This window comes from Symphodus melops (genome assembly GCF_947650265.1).
Source record: "Symphodus melops genome assembly, chromosome: 18".
NCBI classification, from domain to species: domain Eukaryota; kingdom Metazoa; phylum Chordata; class Actinopteri; order Labriformes; family Labridae; genus Symphodus; species Symphodus melops.
Genome location: NC_136708.1, coordinates 9,028,980 through 9,052,046, shown reverse-complemented (window position 1 = coordinate 9,052,046; position 23,067 = coordinate 9,028,980). Strand labels below are relative to the sequence as shown.

At 42.2% G+C, this 23,067-nt stretch overlaps 1 protein-coding gene across 2 annotated transcripts in view; it reads left to right on the top strand.

Annotated features, from left to right (window-relative positions):
• The window catches only part of csmd2 (CUB and Sushi multiple domains 2), a 226,631-nt gene that overhangs the window by 125,068 nt on the left and 78,496 nt on the right, over window positions 1–23,067 (top strand). For both annotated transcript variants that reach the window (XM_079368716.1, XM_079368717.1), the window contains 13 exons: window positions 635–825; window positions 1,138–1,273; window positions 4,973–5,167; window positions 6,260–6,398; window positions 7,313–7,500; window positions 8,189–8,377; window positions 8,998–9,114; window positions 9,619–9,834; window positions 11,022–11,210; window positions 12,518–12,687; window positions 12,818–12,974; window positions 13,116–13,307; window positions 18,382–18,508. In XM_079368716.1, the coding sequence (XP_079224842.1) occupies window positions 635–825; window positions 1,138–1,273; window positions 4,973–5,167; window positions 6,260–6,398; window positions 7,313–7,500; window positions 8,189–8,377; window positions 8,998–9,114; window positions 9,619–9,834; window positions 11,022–11,210; window positions 12,518–12,687; window positions 12,818–12,974; window positions 13,116–13,307; window positions 18,382–18,508 (2,206 nt within the window). The remainder of the gene's footprint in view (window positions 1–634; window positions 826–1,137; window positions 1,274–4,972; window positions 5,168–6,259; window positions 6,399–7,312; window positions 7,501–8,188; window positions 8,378–8,997; window positions 9,115–9,618; window positions 9,835–11,021; window positions 11,211–12,517; window positions 12,688–12,817; window positions 12,975–13,115; window positions 13,308–18,381; window positions 18,509–23,067) is intronic.

Genomic DNA, 23,067 nt, shown 5'->3' with positions numbered 1-23,067 from the left:
CTTTTATAAAAGGCACAGCACAATCTTAAATTGGTTATCAACATAGTCAATCAAACACAAAGTAAACACAGATACACAGTGAGCAGATCTACACAGACAACAAAACCTCTCCTTATCGTTCAACCATCACTCATCAGTCATGGAAGTACTTTCCAAAATACATGACATATTCTTGGCCCCACATCAAGTCCTAATTCTGTTTTAACAAAGATGGTTTTATATTCCTCAGCTTGGTGGACAAGTAATACATTTATCTGCAGTTAAAATCCAAATTTTTTTTGCAAAACCTATTTTATTTGCTACTTGAATATCTGAAAGATTTTTTTCCTTTTACTTCCTTAATTCTCAATGATTTTTAATCTAATTGTGTCGATATTGTAGGGCATTATATGTTGTTGTTTATCACTGTTTATTTTGAATTATGACTTCATTCCTGGTGTGTTTGTTCCTTCCAGTATATGAGATGTGTCTTATTACTCTCTTGTCACATAGATCAAATCCTACCGCCGTGTTTTCAGAGGAGGAAATCAAATGTTTTCCGATGTTCTCGCCCTCGAACAAAACCCATTTCATGTTTCATTGTTTGCTCGCTTTCTTCATCCTCTCCGTCTATATATCTGTTTCCCTTCCACAGTCTCCTGTTTCTTCAACTTCACCACTCCATCGGGGGTACTGCTGTCGCCAAACTACCCGCAGGAGTACGGCAACAACATGCACTGTGTGTGGCTGATCATCACCAACCCTGAGAGCCGGATCAATCTGGCCTTTAATGACCTCAGCATGGAGAAACAGTTTGACTTCCTCTCGATCAAGGACGGGGGAAAGGTACAATTGAATTATTAGCTGGTAGCCTCAGTTACTTTGAATGAGTCTCTGTGCAACTTCATCTATTGATCTCTTTATCAGGCATAGTGCATGTCAGTGGGAAACGAAGCCTATATAATTGTGTGTTTGAGCTAAACACCCAGCCTGCCAGAATCATTGGACTCCCTACATATTTTATCTCCACTTCTTGGCAGGAGCTTTTTACGCTTTGATTTTTTTTTTCTCCCCCCTCCTCCTCCTCCCTCCCCCCCCCCTCTTTGAGTTCATGATACCTTTGGTCTCATCAGACAACTTTCATCTGCCTTCCCTCAGGCTGAGTCACCTATCCTGGGAACCTTTTCCGGTGACGTCCTGCCTCCGTCTTTAACAACCAGCGCCCATGTGGCCCGTCTGGAGTTCCTCACCGACCACACCTACACAGACCGAGGCTTCAACATCACATTTACAAGTAAGAACGGGATGTCGCTTTGAAAGGAGACGAAGAGAAGTCTTAAACGCTTATCGCACGTGTGCGCCCTCACTGGATGTGCACTGTTTGTTTTTGTGTGTGTGTGTGTGTGTGTGTGTGTGTGTGTGTGTGTGTGTACTGTATGTGTGCCTGAAGTGTGAGTTTGTATGAATGCAAAATGCCTCATGAATCATTTGACATATATCTATGTGCCTGTCTCCCACAGAGTGCATAAACTCTTCCAGCCATCATCAGCACATTCTTTACACACACACACACACACACACACACACACACAAATACACGCACACACAAATACACGCACACACACACACAGGTTTAAAGAATGACACAACCCCTGTCTTTATTGCCTAAATAGAGACTTGACATCTAAATAGAATGCAGACAAAGAGGCAGCATCTTACCTGACAGATACATTGCGGCAGTGCTCATTATATTCTATTCTGGGTCGCCGCTGACTTCTGAAGAACATCCAGATGGGTTTTTATGCTCTGACGCAGTACATGTCGGCTGCTTGTTGGTAAACCCATTTCATGGATATACTGTACCCGAGAGAGTTTGGCAGCAGGAATTTAGCATTCATTGCATCTACACTATTGTGCAATGAGCCGGATCTTTGCATTCGTTCACATCTCAAGATAAATACGATGGGACAGTGTCACACCGTAACCATTTTCAAACCGCAGAGCTGTTTCATAGATCGTTAGGGTGCCATCGGGAGGTTTGACTCAACAGGACCCGGCTCTATTATTAGCTGTAGTGACTCACTTTAAAGCAGACAATGACATGTTATTTTGACTTTTACAGATTGCTGCTTTCAGACAGTCGACTTTACAACACTTGCCCTCAGCAAAGTATTGTAAAGGTTTGATTCTACCTTTGATATTTGTTGTTGTCAGGTCTATTTCCTGTTCAATACTGTTTGCTGGTGAGGTGTCTACATAATTATTTTGCACCTCCTTTAGGATTTCTCTATTGCTTTTCTTCGGCTCCATTCTGTGCGTGTTCTTTTTGTTTCCAAATGTATTTTTGATAATCATCAAGAGCGCTCTTTCCTTTGCTATATTAAAACATTTTCTTTCAAAAACTAATCACAGTTACTATATTGTTACTAATTCTAAACTCTAAATGATCCATTGTTCATGATATTATGTTTTTACCATCACAATTCAATAATATCCTTGTCTTTAAATGTCTCCGTTATAAAGCTCTTCAGGGAGCCCTTTTGCTCAGTTTGTGACGGATGTTTGGAGTTTCCCAGCACATTCAGTCTTTTTAGTTTTAACAGTCGGAGGTGACGGCCTGGTGTCATTCAGTGGGATTCTGCAAGCAGAACAGAGGCGTTGCACAGGAGCGTGAAATGAATCATATACAGCCAGGCTATGCTAAAATCAAACGAGTGCACATCAATTCGGGCCTGAATGAAGTGCTTTATTCTGTCCTTCTGGACTGGAGAAGGGGTTCGCATTTAAATGAATAGTACTAGGGGAAACACTGACATTGTTGGTACTTGTACTGTTATTCTTCAGAGATTGTAAGAAGAAGAAGAGTCGGTAGAATACAGATGTTTTTTTTTTTTTTTTCTGTGCAAGTTCTTGATGTGTGTACTGCAGCAGCTGATGAGTAAAACGACAGTATTCTCAGGAATGCTGCATCAGTCTCTTCACCTCACACTCCTTAGATACGAGGTCCTCTTTGGCCAATCAGAGAGGAGCTCTGTAATCAGTGCAACATTAACTTCCTCTGGAGTGAATGAGACTCGAGCATGATCTAACAAACAGTTAATACTAACTAAACTTCCCTTTTTTTAGTTTAAACATGGATTTGTTTTATTCTAATATGAACTTAGGGCAGGTGAAATAAACTCCTCGATACATATTTCTACATCAAGGTGGATGTATGAGTGAGAGGAATGAGCACCTTCCTGTCTGCCTAAACATCGTCAGCCTATCAAAAGACTCTTGAATTTAGCAGTGGAGAGAGTAGGCTCCATGACAACAACCCAGGTGCTCCTGTACAGCCACAGTGTGGGAAACACATGGCGTCTAATGCTTCAATTAACAAGCGTGATGAAGAAATAAATAACCATGAAGCATGGTGAATGGATGTTAGGAGCAATTAATTGAAGATGACGGTTAGTTCCTGAAAACAATGTCAGCGTACTGCATGACTGTTTTTTTAGAGACGGGGGGGGGGGGGGGGGGGTGGGGGTGGGCTTAGGGGGCTGCGCAGACAACTTCCATCATTCATGTTTATTAAGGACACGCCAAACTGCATTGAGGGGATTTTTTGGCACGTTAATAAATAAGATGATCGTGATGGATGAGGTGTGGCCGACACTCCGTTTGGGTCCAATGGCTACTGAAGAAGGATTCATCAACACCGACTCATATCACCTCCGAATGCATGTGTGTGTACAAGAAGACGCGTGAGAGAATAAGTGACAGTGAGATAGTGGCACAGCTGATATATTTGTTTACATGCCTCGTTCCAGGGTTATACCTCTCCTTGTATGCAGAATTTCTTCGTAGTCTCTCCCCCGCTGGTTCCTACGTGATGTTTTATTCAGACGCCTGATAAATAAAGTATAGAGGATGTATGAAAACAACTTTTTTTCCCCTGTCTGTTTACTCCCCCTATCTATCATTCAGCAGTGTCATCTGGTGCGGCCGATCTGCATACAGTGTGGTTTCCCCACACTCTGGCGTCACTGCAGCAAGAAAAATCAATACGACTCACTAATTGAAACAAATTTCTCCTCGTTAAATGTTTGCATTGCTAAATGCTGACAGTAGAAAAGCAAAGTTTTGTGAAGAAAGTCAGATAATTGATTTGGAATCTCCATAGAAATAAGCATGAGTGCACTGGGAATGGATTTGAAAAGGATTACTATATGAATATTACCAGACAATTTGTCTCAATTTGGAGTCAAAAAATATTACATTCATTCATTTAATTTGTAAAGCAATTCTTTGAGGTTTTAAAGTTTTTCTTTTTTTTTTTAATGTATTTTACTGATTGACTGGCAGACCCTGAAAGCATCAACATGCTACTTTGCCACCTTATAACAGTAGTTTTAAAGGTGGACGTGACAGCACTATAACGTTCAACAGGGACAATGGTGTCCCTCCTATTGTGGCTGACTGCGCTCCAAAACGCTTAAAATCATGTCGTGAAAGTACAGAAGAGGAGATGTTTCCTCTCATGCAGGAATACCAGCACATGAGAGACCATGGACAATGTTAGAGCAGAGCTTTTACAGCCTGGGATTCCCTGCTGACACCCACTAGATCTGCTCCAATGAGTAAATTGAGTCCAGGTTCCCCCTACACTTCACACCTCGATGTGATGTTGCTGCAGTGCATGCTGGGAATTACTGTTTTTTTGGGGGGGGTTTTGCAGGGCTTTCGTTAGTCTTCCTCCTAGAGTACTCAAACCAGGCTCCTGTACGGGGCTACAGGCCTGAGTCTGTCCAGCACGACGTTGCCTTTGGATGAATCCTTATCAGTGTCAAAGTTGTCTCATGTTTAGCAGCGTACAGACCTGCAGACGTACCAGCATCGTGTTTGTCTCACGACAATGCAGTAACATCCGTCGACCTGGTGCCGAAACGCACCAAATCTAATTTGCGCTGGCATCTTCTCCTCCACACTTACCATGCCTCTTTCCTCTTTCTAGCCTTTCGCCATAACGAGTGCCCGGACCCAGGAGTTCCAGTAAATGGCAAGCGTTTTGGAGAGAGCCTTCAGCTTGGCAGTTCCATCTCATTTCTGTGCGAGGAGGGATTTGTCAAGACCCATGGCTCCCAAACCATTTCCTGCATCCTCAAGGATGGCAACGTGGTGTGGGACAATGCAGTCCCTCGTTGTGAAGGTGCGTCTCGAAGCGGCTAACCTTTTTTTGTTTTTTTTGTTTTAGCGAGCACAACAAATTCAGCTTTACCTTCAGACAGGTTTGATTTTATAATCATACTGCTTCATGTGAAGCTAATCTTTCGTACACACATGAGTGTACGACAAAAAAACAAAAAAACATGCTTATCTTCACAGACCTACTTTTGTATATTTGTGTTTATGAAACACCAGATTATTCAGCTCCACAGTACTTCAGTGAACCTTCTCCGACCCAGCATTAAATAAACAACTTCCACCAAACTAGAAGGCCTGATAAAGCAGGCGAGCTAAGATAACGCTTTAAGGTAACCGACTGTGATTCCTCTGAGTGGAGCACATCAAGCTACAGACATGGCTCGGACTGTAAGAGGCCAAACCAGGTTCTGTGTTCATGATTCGCAAAGGAGAAACCATTATTAAAAACATGTCACTTTCCCCCTGTGTGCCACATCAGCTTTGTATTCCTCCGAGACCATCTCTCATACCCCTAACGTTTGTAGCCTAATGCGTTTTATAGATGTCCTTCAGTATGCTGAGTTGGCTGATTAAATCATTCCACTTCAAAGGCAGCGAGGAGCTGTGCCCGTGTGTTCTGGTTAAGGATAGGCAGTTAAAGCGGATGCATGGCAAAGTGAGCAGTAACAGGGACGAGGGTACGGGAGAGAGCTCAAGTGTCTTTGTGCTAGCGATCAAAGATGTCTCCCCCCCCACCGTTTGATGCTGCTGACAGCAGCGCCTCTGAAGGAGGGGTTTGATGACAGATTTAGGGACAACAGCTTCAGGGAGGAGACATAAGCACACGTGTGAAAACGTACAGCTCGCCCTTGCTCATGCATGCACGTAGACATCCACGACGACCACTAAAGCCCCAGGAGAAACGGTTAACCTTGAAGTGCGCCGTCGCCAATTTACATCCAGTAGACGCTGGCAGTAAAAGAAATGGGATGAGCCCCGGCTGATGCATGAGATCATCCATGGACATTGTCATACATCAGCTGGGAAAGACATGCATAATTCAATCTCTTTCTGCTGTCTCTCTCTCTCTCTCTCTCTCTCACTCTCTCTTCCCTAGCTCCATGTGGGGGGGATCTGAAGGCTCCCAGTGGGATCATTCTCTCTCCTGGCTGGCCAGAACTCTATAAGGAGGCCCTTAACTGTGAATGGATCATTGAGGCTCCTCCAGGCTACCCCATCAAGATCATCTTCGACAAGTGAGCCACCCTCATCGCAACTGCTGACGTATTGCTTAACTCTTTTTTTTTTTTTTTTTCCCTACCCCCTCGGAGGCAGCTTGGATTTTCGGAGCTTTTACCGTCTCAACATATGCTCATATTTTCCTCTCATATTTATTCATCTTTGTTCTCTTCTTCAATAGTTTTTTTTCTGTCAGTAATGCAGCAGATCCAGTGCACATAAACAGTCACCAGTCACAGTTGACAGTCACAGTCAATGATGCTCAGTAACGGACATTTGATGCTTTCATTTGATACCCAGCAGCCTGAAAATCCACAGATCTTCTTAAAGTTGAAAAAAAAGAAAACACACCTACGCTCATAAATGCATTTTAAGTGCATTTGTATAAAAGCATAAGTTATTGGAGATGATCTGCCAAGTGGAAGGGGGGCAAACGGAGAGAGGAGCTTGTTTCGGACGAAATAGAGTCATGGGATCGAACGCTACATCAACATTTTACAAAGGCTCATCCTTGCAAGTCCATCTGATCCTGATAGCACGCCATGCAAAATGAATACAACACAAATGTGTGTTGCTCTTTAATTTTCATGTCACATCAATAAAATATCACAAACCATTTCATTTCCATGACATGGTTCTGAATCTTAGCAGTGTATTCATCACTCTGAAGATGAGGTGGCTCTGACAACAAAGATGGAAACACACAAGCACGCACACACACGCACACACACAAACATGCACACTAGCCAAAGATGTACTTAAGTGTGCAATTTGTCTTAAACTCAACTTTTTCAAATAAGTTAGACATGAATATAAAAAAATTCAGCTGTGAGTTTTGACAAATTACATTTCAGATCCTGTTTTTTTGTTTATTTTTCTTTCTTTGTCCATGGCCCAAAAAGCCATCTGTAACTTTTCTCTCTGTCCTCAGGTTTCGTACAGAGGTCAACTACGACGTCCTCGAGGTGCGGGACGGACGTTTCCCATCGTCACCTCTGATTGGTAGTTACCAGGGCACCCAGGTTCCCCAGTTCCTCATTAGCACCTCCAGCTTCCTCTATCTCCTCTTCTCGACTGACAAGAGCCACTCTGACATCGGCTTCCGCATACGTTACGAAAGTAAGTCCCACCGACCCCCCCCCCCCCCCCCCCCCCCAGAGTAAGCATATCGTAAACAGTCAGGGAGAGCTCACACACATGCTTCCACATAAAAAGAATAATCAATCGTTATACAGATGGACAATGAGGCTGAATCACAACACTCAATCTATTGATTCTTGGTTGTTAATAATTCCTCTTCTGGCTTTCAATTTCACCATAAAGCTTCTCATAAAAAAAAAAAAAAAACTATAATTACAAAGTAATAGGGTGAGATTACGCTGTCAGATATTCCTGACTTGACACACATGGTCATGTGCACAAAGTCACAAATACGCATACACTTCTCCTGTGCGCCAGGCTTCTCATGCTGTAAATTAAAAAGCCCCTTTCTACCTGTGTAGCTCACACTGGTGACCTCTTGCACGTTCTCTGTGGTAAATCTCTGCAGAGTTTCAATAATTCACCGTGAGCGCTACTTAGGCAGACACTATGCAAGGTGCAGAGGAAAAGAGTGTGGAAACTTCCTATTGGTTCATTCCTGTTGGAGAGGGATGTTCAAATCAATAATTTACCAGGATTACTTTGGGAAAGCAAAATGCTTTTTAACATTCGTGGACCTCCACTTGACCTGCTGAAAACAAGATGAAATCTTAATTACCCTTGTGTCGCTTCTCCTTCACCCTCTTTCTCCGCCCTTCCTCCCCAGCCCTGCAGTTACAGTCGGATCACTGCGTGGACCCCGGCATCCCTGTCAACGGACAGCGGCATGGCAACGACTTCTATGTGGGCGCTTTGGTAACATTCAGCTGCGAGGCGGGCTACACCCTCAGTGACACCGAGCCGTTAGAATGTGAACCCAATTTTCAGTGGAGCCGCCCCCTGCCGAGCTGTGACGGTACGTTCTATAATACTGACCTAGAAACAAACGGAGAACTACCAGATTTCCTCTTTTTCATAAATGGGATTAGAGCAAGATTAATTGTCTGTTGTTCTCGACACAACATGAGGAAACTATTCGGAGCACTTTGCTTCCTGTTGCATCACATGTAAATTGCTATACAATTCTGAGTTATTATAAAATCCATATTAGACGATAGCTTTTCTTTCAGCTCCTCTTATCTTGTTTTTTTCTTTCAAAGTTTCGAGCTCATTTCATCATAAATGTTTTATATGTATGTGGCGAGATAGCCCTTTGATGTTTTCCCCTTCCCCTCGTCTGTAAATGCTTTTATATTTTAGGACAGTATTGATTTCTGCCCACTCTGTAATGATATTGATGATACCACTCTCTCCTTTTTATGTTGCCTTGAAGGGCACCTCTTGTAAAAATGCAGTTTACCACATTGTAAATGCACAGACAAGTTTGGCCTGTTTTTTTTTTTTTTTCCGGGGACATTTTAGTTAGTTTTTTTTTGTCCACTTAGTCGTGCTCTCTCTGATTTTGCCTCTCTGCTTCTCCTCTCATTTCTCCCCTTCATCCATCTCCTGCTGTTTCCATTGGCTCTGCCTCTCCAGCACTGTGTGGAGGTTATATCCAGGGCAACTTTGGCACCATCCTGTCACCGGGCTTCCCAGACTTCTACCCGCATAACCTGAATTGCACATGGATAATCGAGACCTCCCATGGCAAAGGTTAGCTGAGAAATTCAGTGTCAACACATGCAGCAGTCAAATTCAATTTCCCTTTACAATGTCACATCCCCCTACTGAGTGGCCTTTTTTTATTGTGCCGAACAATCTGCCTCTGCAAGACTGAGGAGCTGAGAGGCTGGCCTTGGGCTACAGCGCCATGGGATGACTCTCATATCGTGTCACCTTTGGTTGAATGCTCACATCAATTTGACACAGCCTTATTTACAGATGTTCTGTCTGCGTGGGTGTTTCCTCTTTGATAAGTAGCGTGGGAGGAAGACAGGGAGTTGCTGCATTACACATTGTGAAACTAAACATAGCGTGCTCATAATATATCCAAATACTCCAGGCAATGAAGGAAATTGCGATGAAACAAATTCTTCCATTTAACTGCAAACTCGTCACATTATGTACAGCTACTTGCTTGTACGAAAAGGGAAAAAAAAAACATGCTTCAAATGAAACCTCACATGTTAACTGTTTACCTTTCTCTCGCTTGTCCAGGTGTCCAGTTCACCTTCCACACATTCCATCTCGAGAGCCCTCACGACCACTTGTTGGTGACGGAGAACAGCAGCTTCTCTCAGCCTCTGTGGAGACTGACGGGCTCCACGCTGCCTCCTCCTCTCAGCGCAGGCCTGTTTGGAAACTACACGGCTCAGATCCGCTTTCTCTCCGACTTCTCCGTCTCTTACGAGGGATTCAACATCACTTTCTCAGGTAAGAATGGGAGTTACAAAACCCGCCGGCTGAAAGTCGTGCTTACAGAACTGTGCCGTGCCGATCATTTCGAGGACTCCTCCGATACCAGGCGTTAGGAAAAAAAGAAGAGAAAGGTCAGAACATTTAGCTCTTAAGGATCATGTTGAGTGTGGACATCTCTTACACCCCGGGTATGGATCACCGGCATGTTGTGACCTTTCAATAACAAGGGTGTGTGTCATAGGATATTGACACTAACAGTGACGCTTAGGAGGAGGCCAAGTGTAGACAAGCAGCAATTAACGATCAAAGAATGCATCTAAGATGTGTCTAATCAAAGCTACTAAAGACAGAATTATGAACTGGGTATCATCAAAAGATAAATTACCTTTTGAAGGGATCAATAAAGATGGAGCACGCCTTCATCTACTTGATTGATTTAATCACAAATGCATATTAAATAAAGCTTCACAAAATAATTACCGATGGTTCAAAGATAATCGAGCTCTTTGAAAAGGATCACTGAGTGGTGGTCATCTATAGACCCACTGCAGCCCCTGTTTCGGAGGTTAAATCTCATGTTCTTTTTGAAAAAGAGAACGCTGAAGTGGTCATATCGGTGCTGCCTCTTCGTAGATTTAGACCCTGGCAACAGCTTAATTTATCTAACATTAAGCGAAAAAGTTAACTTGATTTAAAAAAAAAAAAAAAAAAAAGAGAAATGTTTTATTTTGTCTCGAACTAACAAAATATATTTAAAAAATCCTAAACTCTGCAAGAAGGTGAAGAACGCTGATCTTTAGCGTTTGCTAAAAGACGTTCCATAAATGTCGGCCATTTAAAGAAAATGCACGTTTTCCAACTTCAGTGCAAGCTCCAGGGACTTTAAGAACTCTCCACTCCAGACGGTCTGTAGTGTAAGGTGGGAGATTTCCAATAAGGGCCTTGTAAATATAAGAATATATATAGAGCTAGGACCTCTTTATAGGTCGTTTGGTTTACCTTGGTGTTGTCTATAGGAGGTAAGAATTTCCATGACATAATACTTCCTCTGTGGAATTCAAAACCTCTCTGATGAGATGTATAGTGCTGTGAGATTTCCATGAAAAACCTGTAAATAGATCGAATACACACAAGTCATGGTTTTTCTCTAAATGCTTCTCTGGTGCGCAATTTGGCATCCTTTTTTGTCATGCTCCCTCCAGAGTATGATTTGGAGCCGTGCGAGGATCCTGGGATCCCTCCCTATAGTACCAGAAAAGGCCTACAGTACGGAGTGGGCGATGCCCTCATCTTCTCCTGTTTCCCGGGTTACCGCCTGGAGGGTCCTGCGAGGGTGATTTGCTTAGGGGGCAGGAGGCGGGTGTGGAGCTCCCCTCTGCCAAGGTGTGTTGGTAGGTGGTCACATGTTTTCTTTTTTGCCTTTTATCACTCCCCTCCTCCCCTCCGAGCCATTCCCATCAGCCCTTTCACATTACCCACCCCAACGCCACAAAGACAGTCAAACCTGTCAGTCGTAAGACAACATCGGCCATTTCCCTTTCAACTGTCTCCATCATCATCCCTTCATCCGCCCACACATTGTCTCCTCATTTGGACAGCTTCCCAGAAACAGGTGCGTGACTTTGTTCAAATAGTAAAGAGCAGCAGCCGTAATGAGAATGAGACTTAAAAAAAGCCTCATTCTTGATGTCGCTGGAAACCTGACGAGTCAGACCACAAAGGTTTAGGTCAGTCGTTGTCCCTATGACGCAGCAAAGCGTGAGAGCTGCTTCTCTGTTTTGAAATGAGAACAAGTAATATCCTGGCGGTGCGAATAAAAGGTAAAGAACAGGCTGAAACCACCAATCAGTGACTTGTGTGTGTCCTTGATTCATTTCAGTGAATAAAAGCCCTGATGAACAGACTGCATAAGAACAAAAGAGTAAACTCCTTTAAATTCTTAAAGGGATTCTTTTTAGCAACTTACTTTTTTTTCCCCAAATGTTTAACAGTCAGTTGGAAATAAGTAATAAAAGTTTAATTGACATGATTGTTTCAGCAGTATCTTATTTGCATCTTAATGTGAATTTGGAGTGTCTGAAAGTACATATATTTATTAGCAGGAATAATGGTAGCCCTTGTGTTGGTCTTCTTTGGCCTTTGCATCATTTAAAGTCGCCTGTGCAGACATTATATTCACACATACCAGCGTTACCTTAGATAGTCCCATGATTGAACCTTATTTTACCTTACTGCATTCATTCAATTACAATTCTTGCTGCATTGCTGGTCATTTAAATAATTGCACATAAGTTTCTATAGAAAACTTTGCCCTCCATTTTTTTTTTGTTCATTATTTCCCTGACGCGATTCAGAAAAGGCAATTTTCAAATGGAGCTGAAATAACTGTTAATCATATTCAGATTGCATTTTGATTATGATGATGTGCCACTCAACATTCAGGTTCAGTCACTGACCATATTCCTCTCGTCATCACCTCTCCCATCTCCCTGAGCATGACACCATGAATAAATATTCTCTGAGTTTCAAGCATATAGCGATTGACATGTTCTCTGCTCCCTCCAACATCATCCCCTGCTCCCTTCCTCTCTCTCTCTCTCTCTCTCTCTCTCTCTCTCTCTCTCTCTCTCTCTCTCTCTCTCTTTCTCTCTCTCTCTCTCTCTCGCTCTTTCTCTCTGCTCACCCTCTTTTTCTCTAGCTGAATGTGGCTCATCCGTGACTGGCATGCAAGGGGTGCTGCTCTCACCCAACTACCCCGGTTACTACGGCAACAACCACGAGTGCATCTACTCCATACAGACCCAGCCTGGCAAAGGCATCCAGCTCCGAGCGCGAGACTTCAGACTGGAGGAGGATGACTTGCTCAAAGTGAGGGTGGCGGGAGGAGGTGTTTCCCTCCCTGTGTGCGAGAATTGAAAGTTGTTGACATTATCTGTACGTGTCGACCTGATCATCTTAATTCAGACGCTTCCACCCGCTCTCCCTCTGTCTCTCTCAGGTCTTTGATGGCAACAGTAATAATGCCCGTCTGCTGGGAGTCTTTACAGGCAGCGAGATGCTCGAAACAACCCTCAACACAACCTCCAGCTCCATGTGGCTGGAGTTCATCAGCAATGCAGATAACACCAGCAAAGGCTTTGAACTGCACTTCATTAGTGAGTAACAAACACCCACCTTCCTGTACATTCAATAATAAACATTTCTGTCTAGTTAGTTTGCTTACATTGTGTATGTAATCTTCCAAACATAGACACTTTTTGTCTTCACTTCCCTCCAATTCCCTCAATCTCTTCAAGGTTTCGAGCTGGTGAGATGTGAGGATCCAGGTGTCCCCCAGTTTGGCTTCAAGAGGGAAGATAAGGGTCATTTCGCAGGGAGCACTGTGTTCTATAGCTGTGACCCAGGCTACACGCTGAAAGGCCCTGAGGTGCTCACCTGCTTGAGGGGAGAAAGGAGGGCATGGGACAGCCCCCTCCCACTCTGTGTTGGTGAGTAAGATGCTCCTTGAAGGGAATAGAGATCAAGTGTGTGCAAGCTGTTGGCTGCAGTATACATTTATTTGGCAGTAATGCCGCTTTTTCTAATTGGGTGTTGCTTCATGCATACATTACGTTTTATAAAGGTGCAGGGTAACACATATCCACACTGTAATAGAAATAGAGTACACTGGTGTGAACTATTTTTTTTTTTTTTTTTTTGTTAAAATGTGTTTTATTCTAAGGTGTGTTCACGACCTTGAAAGAATGTTCCATAGCAGTGTTGGAAGTCATCACAGTTGACGTGAGATCCAATCAGACAACACCCCACAGTTCAGACAGCATGTGATCCTCGGATGGATGGAAAATCTATCATTTAAAAAAAAACAACAACTCCTAAGTTAAAAAAAACTTTTTTTTTCTTTTTTTAAAATAAATATTTCAGCAAATAATTGTTAGTATCACAGTGTGTACGGTTTCAAGTAGTGCTTTTGTTGCACAACAGCCAGTAGGTTGTTTGTTACTTTCTTTTACAGCCTTCTGCACTCTGTGCCGGGTTGTGTCCACAAACATTAAGCACATTCGTTGTGTCCCATAAAAAAAAAGCGTTGCAGGAGCAGTCTATGCACAGACACACGTACATAAAACAGAGGACAAACTTAGGAGTTAAAAAGTCCAGATCTGATTAGTGAATGAGTGTTTGGACAATGACAGCACACTTGTTATTCACAGTAATATCTGTATTAAAAACAATGTTGTTATACTAAGTTGGGGGTAACAGACACTGCGATAGACATTTTCCAGTGTGTCATGTTGCACACTCTGTTTAACTCACCGTCTGTATTAGTAACAGGATTCTAACAATATGTATAACAGGCCAAATCCATGACGAGAATCTGTGACAGTTATGATCCATTTCACCTCTAACACACAGTTTGATGTGATGTTGTTCTGTGCTTTTATTACAGTGTCTCATTACCTTTACCTCCATCACTTTAGCTTACATAAAGAACAGAGATCCACGCCAAAGTCCTACTGGATTGAAAGCATTGGGCTGTTTTAGATGTTGACACTATTGAACAGTGGTTGCTTTAATGCTATGCACACTGTTATTGCTAACCACTCTTAGTTTTTTTTTTGTTGTTTTTTTTTTCTGCTGAATCTCGCTGACTGACCTACCGTAAATTCCGGACTATAAGCCGCTACTTTTTTCTCACACTTCGAGCACTGCGGCTTCTACTCCGGTGCGGCTAATGCATGGAATTTTTATGGGGGACAGTGAGCTTCTGCCGCAAAAACATTTGACTTCGTCACGTCGGATCTTAATATCAGTCATTTTGCGCTTCATGCACGCACCCTCATGATGGAAAACACACGGAGAAATACATATGATGTAGCTTTCAAGTTAAAGGCGATCGACCTGGCTGTCAAAGAAGCTAACAGAGCTGCTGCACGTTAAGATGACACTGACAGCGACAACAGAGACTGAGGAAGTGAGTAATGAAGTCATTCTGAGGCAGTGAATGGATGGACTTTTTCTTGTGAAATATATTACGGTCATCTTTTTCATCAGCCGTGTTACAGACACCGTCGGCTAGGCTTCGTATTGTAACGGTTCATGTTGTAAAGTCAGTAGTTGATAATGTGTTCATAATTCCGATTATGTGGAGAGTCAGTGAATGCACCAGCGAGAACGTGTTGAGTGGCTGTATGAGAGAACGCTGGGGGAGAGAGTTGGATTGTTACGGCAAGTTATGTGTTGCTCTCTGCTGTAAACGGCGTGGTCACGGCCGACAGTGATCGGGTTATTAAAAGTTATTTGAACGCTCTCGTCGTCCTTTAACGTCCGTACGGACGCTACAGTATTTGCGGGTGTTACCGGTAGCCTACGTCTGTGTAAATAGCTCTTGTTATAGCGTGGACACCTGCGGCTTATAATCAAGTGCGGCTTATATATGTACAAATACATTTATTTACTTATTTTTAGCCGGTGCGGCTTATATCCAGGTGCGCTCAATAGTACGGAATTTACGGTAGTTCTTCTTCCTCACAACAATGCAAAAAAACGCTGCTGCAGGTTTCGAAAATATCTGGGGTTTGATTCTGCTCTGCTATTTTGGAGCGCCGTTTGGTTGCTTTCCACAGCAACTCATTTGCTTCATTATCTCAACAGAAAACGATGCCCTATTTGGCTCCTCATATTCACATTACATCATAGTTACACATTCCCTCTTCCCAAATTCATCTATTTGACTAAAATAAGACTTTTCTCACATCAACAGCAGCACCAGGCGCACAGTCAGTCTCTTAACGTGAGCTGTTAGATGTGGAAAGACTTCCCAAATCAATGGTAAAGAGATAATTTCTCCATTAAAGTTCAGCAGATGGTGTACCTGATCTGATTTTTTTTTTTTTTTGAGGGAGAGAGTTCAGCTACAGTTCACTTGTTGTTGTTGCCAGCTGACACTAACCTGTATGGCTTATTATTTTCAAAACTATCAACTGACATCCATACACACACATATATTACCACCTGTGTGGTGTCTTGATAACAAACCCAGAGCAATATTTTCCATCTTCTCCAGGGCGACGTTTTGACAGAGTCTCTCAGAAACCAGCCAGAGAGCTCAGTAAGCGAACAGGCAGGACGGTGTTCTTTGACATGAGCCAACATGATTAAAATAATATTGCTTGGCTCCCGTTTCAGCTCAAACTGACAGGTAATTCCATGTCTGGGTACAAACAGCATTCAGAATACTGTATATCTGCGGACGCGTTTGTCCTCCCCATGCCCCCTTTCACTGCAGATGATCGCCTAGCAGCTACTGTGAATTTGGGAGCAGTTGAGGGACTGCTTGTGTTTGTAATAGCGGGATTATTTTTCGAGCAGCAAGGACACGGTAAACACAGATGAGACTGGTATAGGGAGCAGGGGAGCAGGAACAGTTCATATTCTGAAAGTCAAAGGATTGGAAAGTTTTAAGGTTGAATCCCTGAGCTGCCCTAGCTAATATTTAATAACAGTGCAAATCCAAAATGTCTAATTACGCATCATTATCTTGTATTTAAGCTCATCACACATACTATATATACATGTTTATAATGCAGAACATAGTTTGAGTGATCCCTTTGTATGTTATGTTGTTGTTTGAAATCTGTATATTGCATAATTTCGCGTCCATTCGTCGATACTGTATGATCACTCACATGGATTTTTTTTCTCGTAGTTGCTGGAAGTTTGAGAACAGTGAGAGACGAGTACAACGGCAGCACTTCAGTTGCTCGTCGACAGATGTAGGTGGAGACAGAGATTGAAAGGGTAGAGTCGCCGAGGGAGTTACACAGCCATGGCAGCACTGAGCAGTAGTTTTTGGAAGGTCATAAGGCTTGACAAAAGAGAAGGCTTTGTCTTACTGTGATAAATCACCTTCTCCTCTCTTCACTGCACGAACCAGCAAGTTCTCCTTTTTAAAAAAAAAAAAAAAGCATGGGGAGGAAAAGCTCAAAGGGAGTCCGAAACATCAGCAGATTAAGATACTACTTTCTGTCTCCAAGACAGTAAAACAAACCTTTCAGTCAAACTTTAAAGGTTGTGTCTGCTTTAATGACACACTCACTCATGTGTTTATGCTCGGACAGCAGAAATTAGCAGCTGCTGCAGGAGAGAGCAAGATAGTGTGAAGTAGGGACAACAAGCAAAGCTTAATGATTATAAACATAGGACACAAAGGAGAGTTGACTAAATCTAGACAGATCTCATGTCTCCCTCATACCAATATATTCTTTTTAAGTTCCGTAGTTGATTTCTTGCCTTCAGCCAGTTTGTCTCTGTTTGTGTGTGTGTTTGTTTGGTTTTTTTTCCACCCCGTAGTTTTGTAAAGGGTCCAGTTACCCAGATGGATTTCAGAACTATGGTCATAAGACTCATCCTCAGTATAATTCCAGCACTGTTGTCCTGTTTGAAGAACCTGTTTTCTTCTTAAGGGAAGGAAATGAAACAAGCACACATTACGCTCCTCTTGTCAGCTCGAAACACAAACAAAAACACTCCAAGTCTGACGATGTTGACGCGCGCCTCTCTTTTTTTTCCACTCAATTTTTGGATAAAGGCAGGAGATGGTAATTGAAGGGGGGCTGTAAATTGCTTTTCAGTCACTGAGCGTTATTGACGTCAATTTATTACTCTATGCTGAAAGGAAACACCCCCCCGCGTCTCCTTGTTCTTGACAAAATGTTCTGTCCTTTGATTTTGTTTTGTAGTCTCATAGATTCAAGTTTGTGTCGCTGTCATCTATGATTTGAATGAACGTGCTCATGTACTGTATCCTGGGTTAGGGTGCGGGTGTGGTTAAGGATACTTAACTGTAATATTAAACCAGAAGCAGTTTATTGCCTGCTAATGCTATTCCCCAGTACTGCACACACGTGAACAAACTTTATAACTGGTAAAGGGCTTCTAACTTTCACAGATGCATTGCCTAAAAAGTTGCCCACTAAATGCTGATACCAGCAGTACCTCCATTATTGTGTCCATCCAAACAGTTCACAACTTTTCTGACCATACACGTAACCGTATATATATATTCTACTTTCACATGTTTTGTGTTTTTTTTGTTTTTTTTTAAGTTACAATGAACTCTGGTCTGAGATATTGAATGAATTGTTCAGTGCAGTCAACAAGCCCATCAGCTTCCAAAGGCAACAGGATGAGGTCATCGGTCGGGAAGGTGGATTGCCTTCGCTCAGCCAAGGAGATCCACACAGAGTGCATTGAGTTGGCTGCTCTCCCTCCTCTATCATTCAAATTGCAAACAAGATGATGAAGCACATTACATTTGAGCGTGTTCTGTCAATAATTAATAATGATGAGAGGAATTCCATGTGATGCACTTAGTTAGAATTGGGGTTATTCAGTTTCTTGTGTGTTAAGTATGTTCACCTCCCATGTGTCCTTTTTTTTTTTATTGATATGACTTTCAGAACACTGCTGAGCATATTTTGTGCGTGCACTGCTTTTTGACTTTACTGACTCTTTTTTTTGTTTTTCTTCTCCTTCATCTCTCCAACTACTTCTTTCTCCTTCCAGCTGAGTGTGGTGGCACCCTCATAAATGAGCCCTCTGGTCGCATACTGTCTCCAGGCTACCCTGTTCCGTATGAACACAACCTGCACTGTGTTTGGGCCATTGAAGCCGCTCCTGGAAGCACCATTAGGTCTGAACAAAACACTTCTTCTTTTTTTTCTACCTTTTTATTTTGTTCTCTCTAGTTTCCTGATTACGTTGTTCTTTTTTTTTCTTTTTTTTTTTCTTTAGATTTTCTTTCATTCTGCCACCTTTCAATGTACTTCCAATTTAGCCACCCAGCCTTTTTTTGCAGTGGTATTCATCACTTTCACAGTCTGCTGTGTAATCAATCTTCAGTGAGTTGCTATTGGCCAAAAGTCGGGGCTAGTACTGGGTAAGTGAAATGCCAACTCAGTGGCTCCAGGTTTTTGACTTCCATGAAAAAAGGGTTTTGTATGGTGAACTTAAAGGACAAGCAACCCAACAAAAGCCTTGGTCTGTTCAGGCTAATTTACGTTTTTTTTCATCCATTTTGGTGGCGTGCCATTGTCAAGCAGCTCTTCAGGGTTACAGGTTGTAATGGGGAGAGGTCAAGGTTGAATTATTTGGCTACCCGGAGGTATCGCATACGAAGAGGTCATGCAGTTTGCGGTGGTCATCTCAAAGTGAGGTACAGCTCTCGTATCATTATCTGTTTAATGTTCCTGAAAAGAGTCCTACTAGAACGTCTGTCTGGACGAAGACACTTCTTACTCGAGTTATGGAACTTTGGGAATAATTAGCTACGTGCTTCAGCTTTCCCCACCTAAACTTCTTATTGACTCTCTCTGTGTATACTTCTTTATTTATTCCTCAAACTGATAGTAGTGACTGACTTTGTTCATGTCCGTCCTGTGGCTTTCAGAGGTCAGAACATTTAGATGTTCCCATCACATCAACCTCATATGAGTTACTGTGTCTGATGCTTTATTTGTTTCTGTCACAACAGCTTAACCTCAGGCTCACCCCAATGAGTCAAGTTGAAGCCATTATTACCTTTCCCCTCAGGCTGATTAAAAAAAAAACCTAAAAAAAAAACCACTGAGCGAGTGCAAGATACAGTATTAAGGAACTATTTGAGCCAAAGAGCTGCATCACAAGTTACCACATTGATGTTGGTGGTATTATCTATCTATTAAACCTCTTATGCATGTATGTCTAAAGTCAGTCAACATGTGGCTGGTCACGTTCATGTCTTGCCAGCATTAATACGGAGAGCCATTAAGCCCGAAACATGGAACAAGCAAAATGCGGTGTATGGACTGAGGATATTGACTGTGTTTATGCGCTGTCATGAATCAGCTGTGTGAACTAATGTAATAATCTTGTAAGCCTGGCTACTTGAAGGAATGGTGCTCTTCAATGAGAAAACTGTTAAATCCATAAGCGCGTGTGTATATGAAGAAAACATGTGGGAGAGGCAGAGGACACAATAGATGGTTTAAGTAGCAGGGCTATAATCTCTCTCTTCTTATAAATTGGATTAACTTTCCCCAGAAAATCACATGCTCATCACAGAGGAACATTTATGTAGAGTCTTTACTGCTGCATATAGACGGTTTCATCTTTTGTTCTTTGGCTGCTTCCTCTTGGACATTGGAGTCTGAACTGAAAAGACAATTAGGTCAACACACTTGGTTTAAACTGAGGGGTATCGACATGCACATTGGTGATAGTCTTTATTTACATTCTTTTGACTTAAGTCCCCATGAAGCCAAACTCAAAGTCTGCCTCTTTCAAAACTATCAATCAATTACATACACCTCTTCATCTCTTACATTCAATTGCATGTACATGTATGTTCAATATGTTCAAAACATCACAAGTCTCCAGAGAATGAAACTGCCGTGCAGTGACGCGTTTCCGACAGAAACGTTACAGTTCCAATCACCAAACAGAAGGAATGACGTAAGGCTTGGATAGATTTTATTGGATGGTTGTCTCAGTAAAGCTCTTTAATTGGTCCAAAATGAGTAAACGCCCCTGAGTGCTTTATGAGTCATTAGTCATTTGAACTGCTCTGCAGGAGATTATACAGTTGATGTAAACATACTCAAATGACACTTTATTGAAATATATTTGGCAGATAAATAAACACAATGTATTTGTCATTTCATGGGGACTTGAACATTTGAGAAAATCAAAGTACACCGGGGGAACACTTTGTACCTTCTGTACTTCATATAAACTTAAGTACTTTTGTTGCTTTGGATAAAAGCATCTGCTTCATGAATTGTGGAAATACAAAAAATCCAATTGAATATTTGGTTCACGTCTCAACACATCTCCAGAAGTCAGTATTTTTCTCCACTGATGCTTTGTCAGATCTTTTTAACATATCCAGTACTTTGCCTGCCAACGACATTTTTACTTTTAATGTTACTTACGAGCAACAATAAAGAATTTAAAGTTTCAAACATTGGGATGGCCCTATATGTTTGTGCGCTCACTATCATTGTGCATACCAGGGAACGTTTCTGCATGAGTCTATTTGTGAGTACATACTGTCCTGTAGCTTCCACAGCTGACATTCCTGGTTCCCTTGTGATAGGTTCATTAGTGCCTTGACTGCCTTTGGGTCGCTGGCATTCCTCTGTAAGGTATGTGCCATATCCATTCCTTTGATCCTACCCACGCAATTCATTATTAAGCAGAATTTGCAATGCATTAGCCCAGGGATTCCTTGTGTATGAAATGGTGTCGTTGAAGGTAGCGCACTAATCAAACCACACAAGAGTCTGACAGAGACCGGGAGTTGAGCAGAGTGACAGCAGACATCTAAGAAGCCTATGGATTTGTTTTGCAGAGAAATATCCACAGAGGGAGAATATAGGTGGGAGGTAGAGTGTGGGATACAGATATAAAGATATGCAAACAATGTAAAAAGAATAGAGACGATAAGGGAGGCAATGAGCCATTTCATAGATTGAACATTCACTGGTTACTGCTAAAGAGATCAAATGAGGACAGATCTAGTCCACATGGTCGACTGAACAGTTATTTATTTATTTATTTATTTGATCTTAAATTGGTATTTAGTTACAAGCATGCCTTTTTAACTCGTGAGCTCCATTGTTTTCAAACACAGCGTGCTGTGTAAGAGTCGAATATAATAAAGAGTGGTCTTCCTTTGATGATGACTCACAAGGCATCAACAGGAATAAGAATGTGAGAGCGAGAGCATACATTAAGGAGCATAATCTTGCTTTGTTTTTAGTACAGGGTTGGTTCTGCAGATTGAAAATAGTCCTTTATACTGTGGTCCCGCCTCGATACCTAAATGCTGCTTTTGCATCATATGAACATCGACCAAAGTTCATCTCCAGTAACATTCATAAATGTTTATGAAGTACTGAGTGACACAAAGTCAGTCAAAATGGGTGCTGTCCAAATGTCTCGTCGCTTGTTCCATCGTTCACCGTTTATGAAGCGGCACCCGGATGTCTGTGTCAGTGTGAGGTACACACGGTGCTGTTCAGTTTAAGGAAAGGATAGTTTGAAAGGGATTCAATCTGAGCTCTAAATTACTTTTTGAAAAACAGTTTGCTTTGTTTCATGTTTTCGTGTGGGTTATATTCCTCCAAGGAGCCACATATTCCAATTTTCCAACGCAATGCGTCCCCCATTCGTCATGCTCTATCACAAAAATACTGCCCCCGGATTCAAACGAATATGCCCATACATACCACTGAGTTTGCGAAGCCCAAAATAAAGTTTCATATATTCTGGATTCATGTATGTGTGTGTGCGTGCAGGATGCTTTTTTATACTGCTAAGTTGTAGAATCATGCTGCTCTTTGTATGATTTTAAGAATATAGAGTTAAATAGTAGATTCAAATCATATCCAGCTTTGGCCTAGATAAAGATCAGAGTTTGGAGAAGGTTAAGGACAAGAAGGTTAAATACATTTGGTAAATTTATGGTACATTGAGTGTGCGTGTGTGTGTGTGTGTGTGTGTGTGTGTGTGTTCCTTAAGCTCTGCTTTAATCTTGCTGATTCACTTTCCAGTTTCACACCTCATCCTCCTTTAATTTAATTGTGTTCTTTGTGTCTACTACTTACATGTGATTTCATCATGTGCCTTGCAGCACATGAGCCGGACAAAGATCTCTATGTCTTGGTGCATGTCTTTAGACAACCTCCACGTGTTGTACTGTCTGAGTTGCTTCTTCTTTCAAGGCCCTCAGTTTCGATGTGTCTCAACCTTGATGGATTGTCCCACAGGGACGGTCCCACAGAGGCCACTTCTACACATATTGACGAGGACGGCGTCTCAGTGCGACGCAGCATTTCTGCGCAATCTCAATTAGTTGCGAGGAAGCAGACCGTTGCAGGCGTATGTGTGCTCTGCATCTCTCTATCCCTTCTTACTGTCATACCGCACACACACACACACACACACACACACACACACACACACACACACACACACACACACACACACACACACACACATGCACAACCACACATACTTGTTTATTTATCATCTTCATACACACATACACATCCTCTGAGGACTCCCCACAGGACTTGTGATTGCAGCCAGACTGTTTTGTATTCATGTGCGTTAGTCTCTGCTCCTTCTCTGCTCCTCTCTCTATTTCACTCATATGAATACAAAATAATGAAACTAAAATAAAATAAAAACCTGCAAAATGTTCCTCAC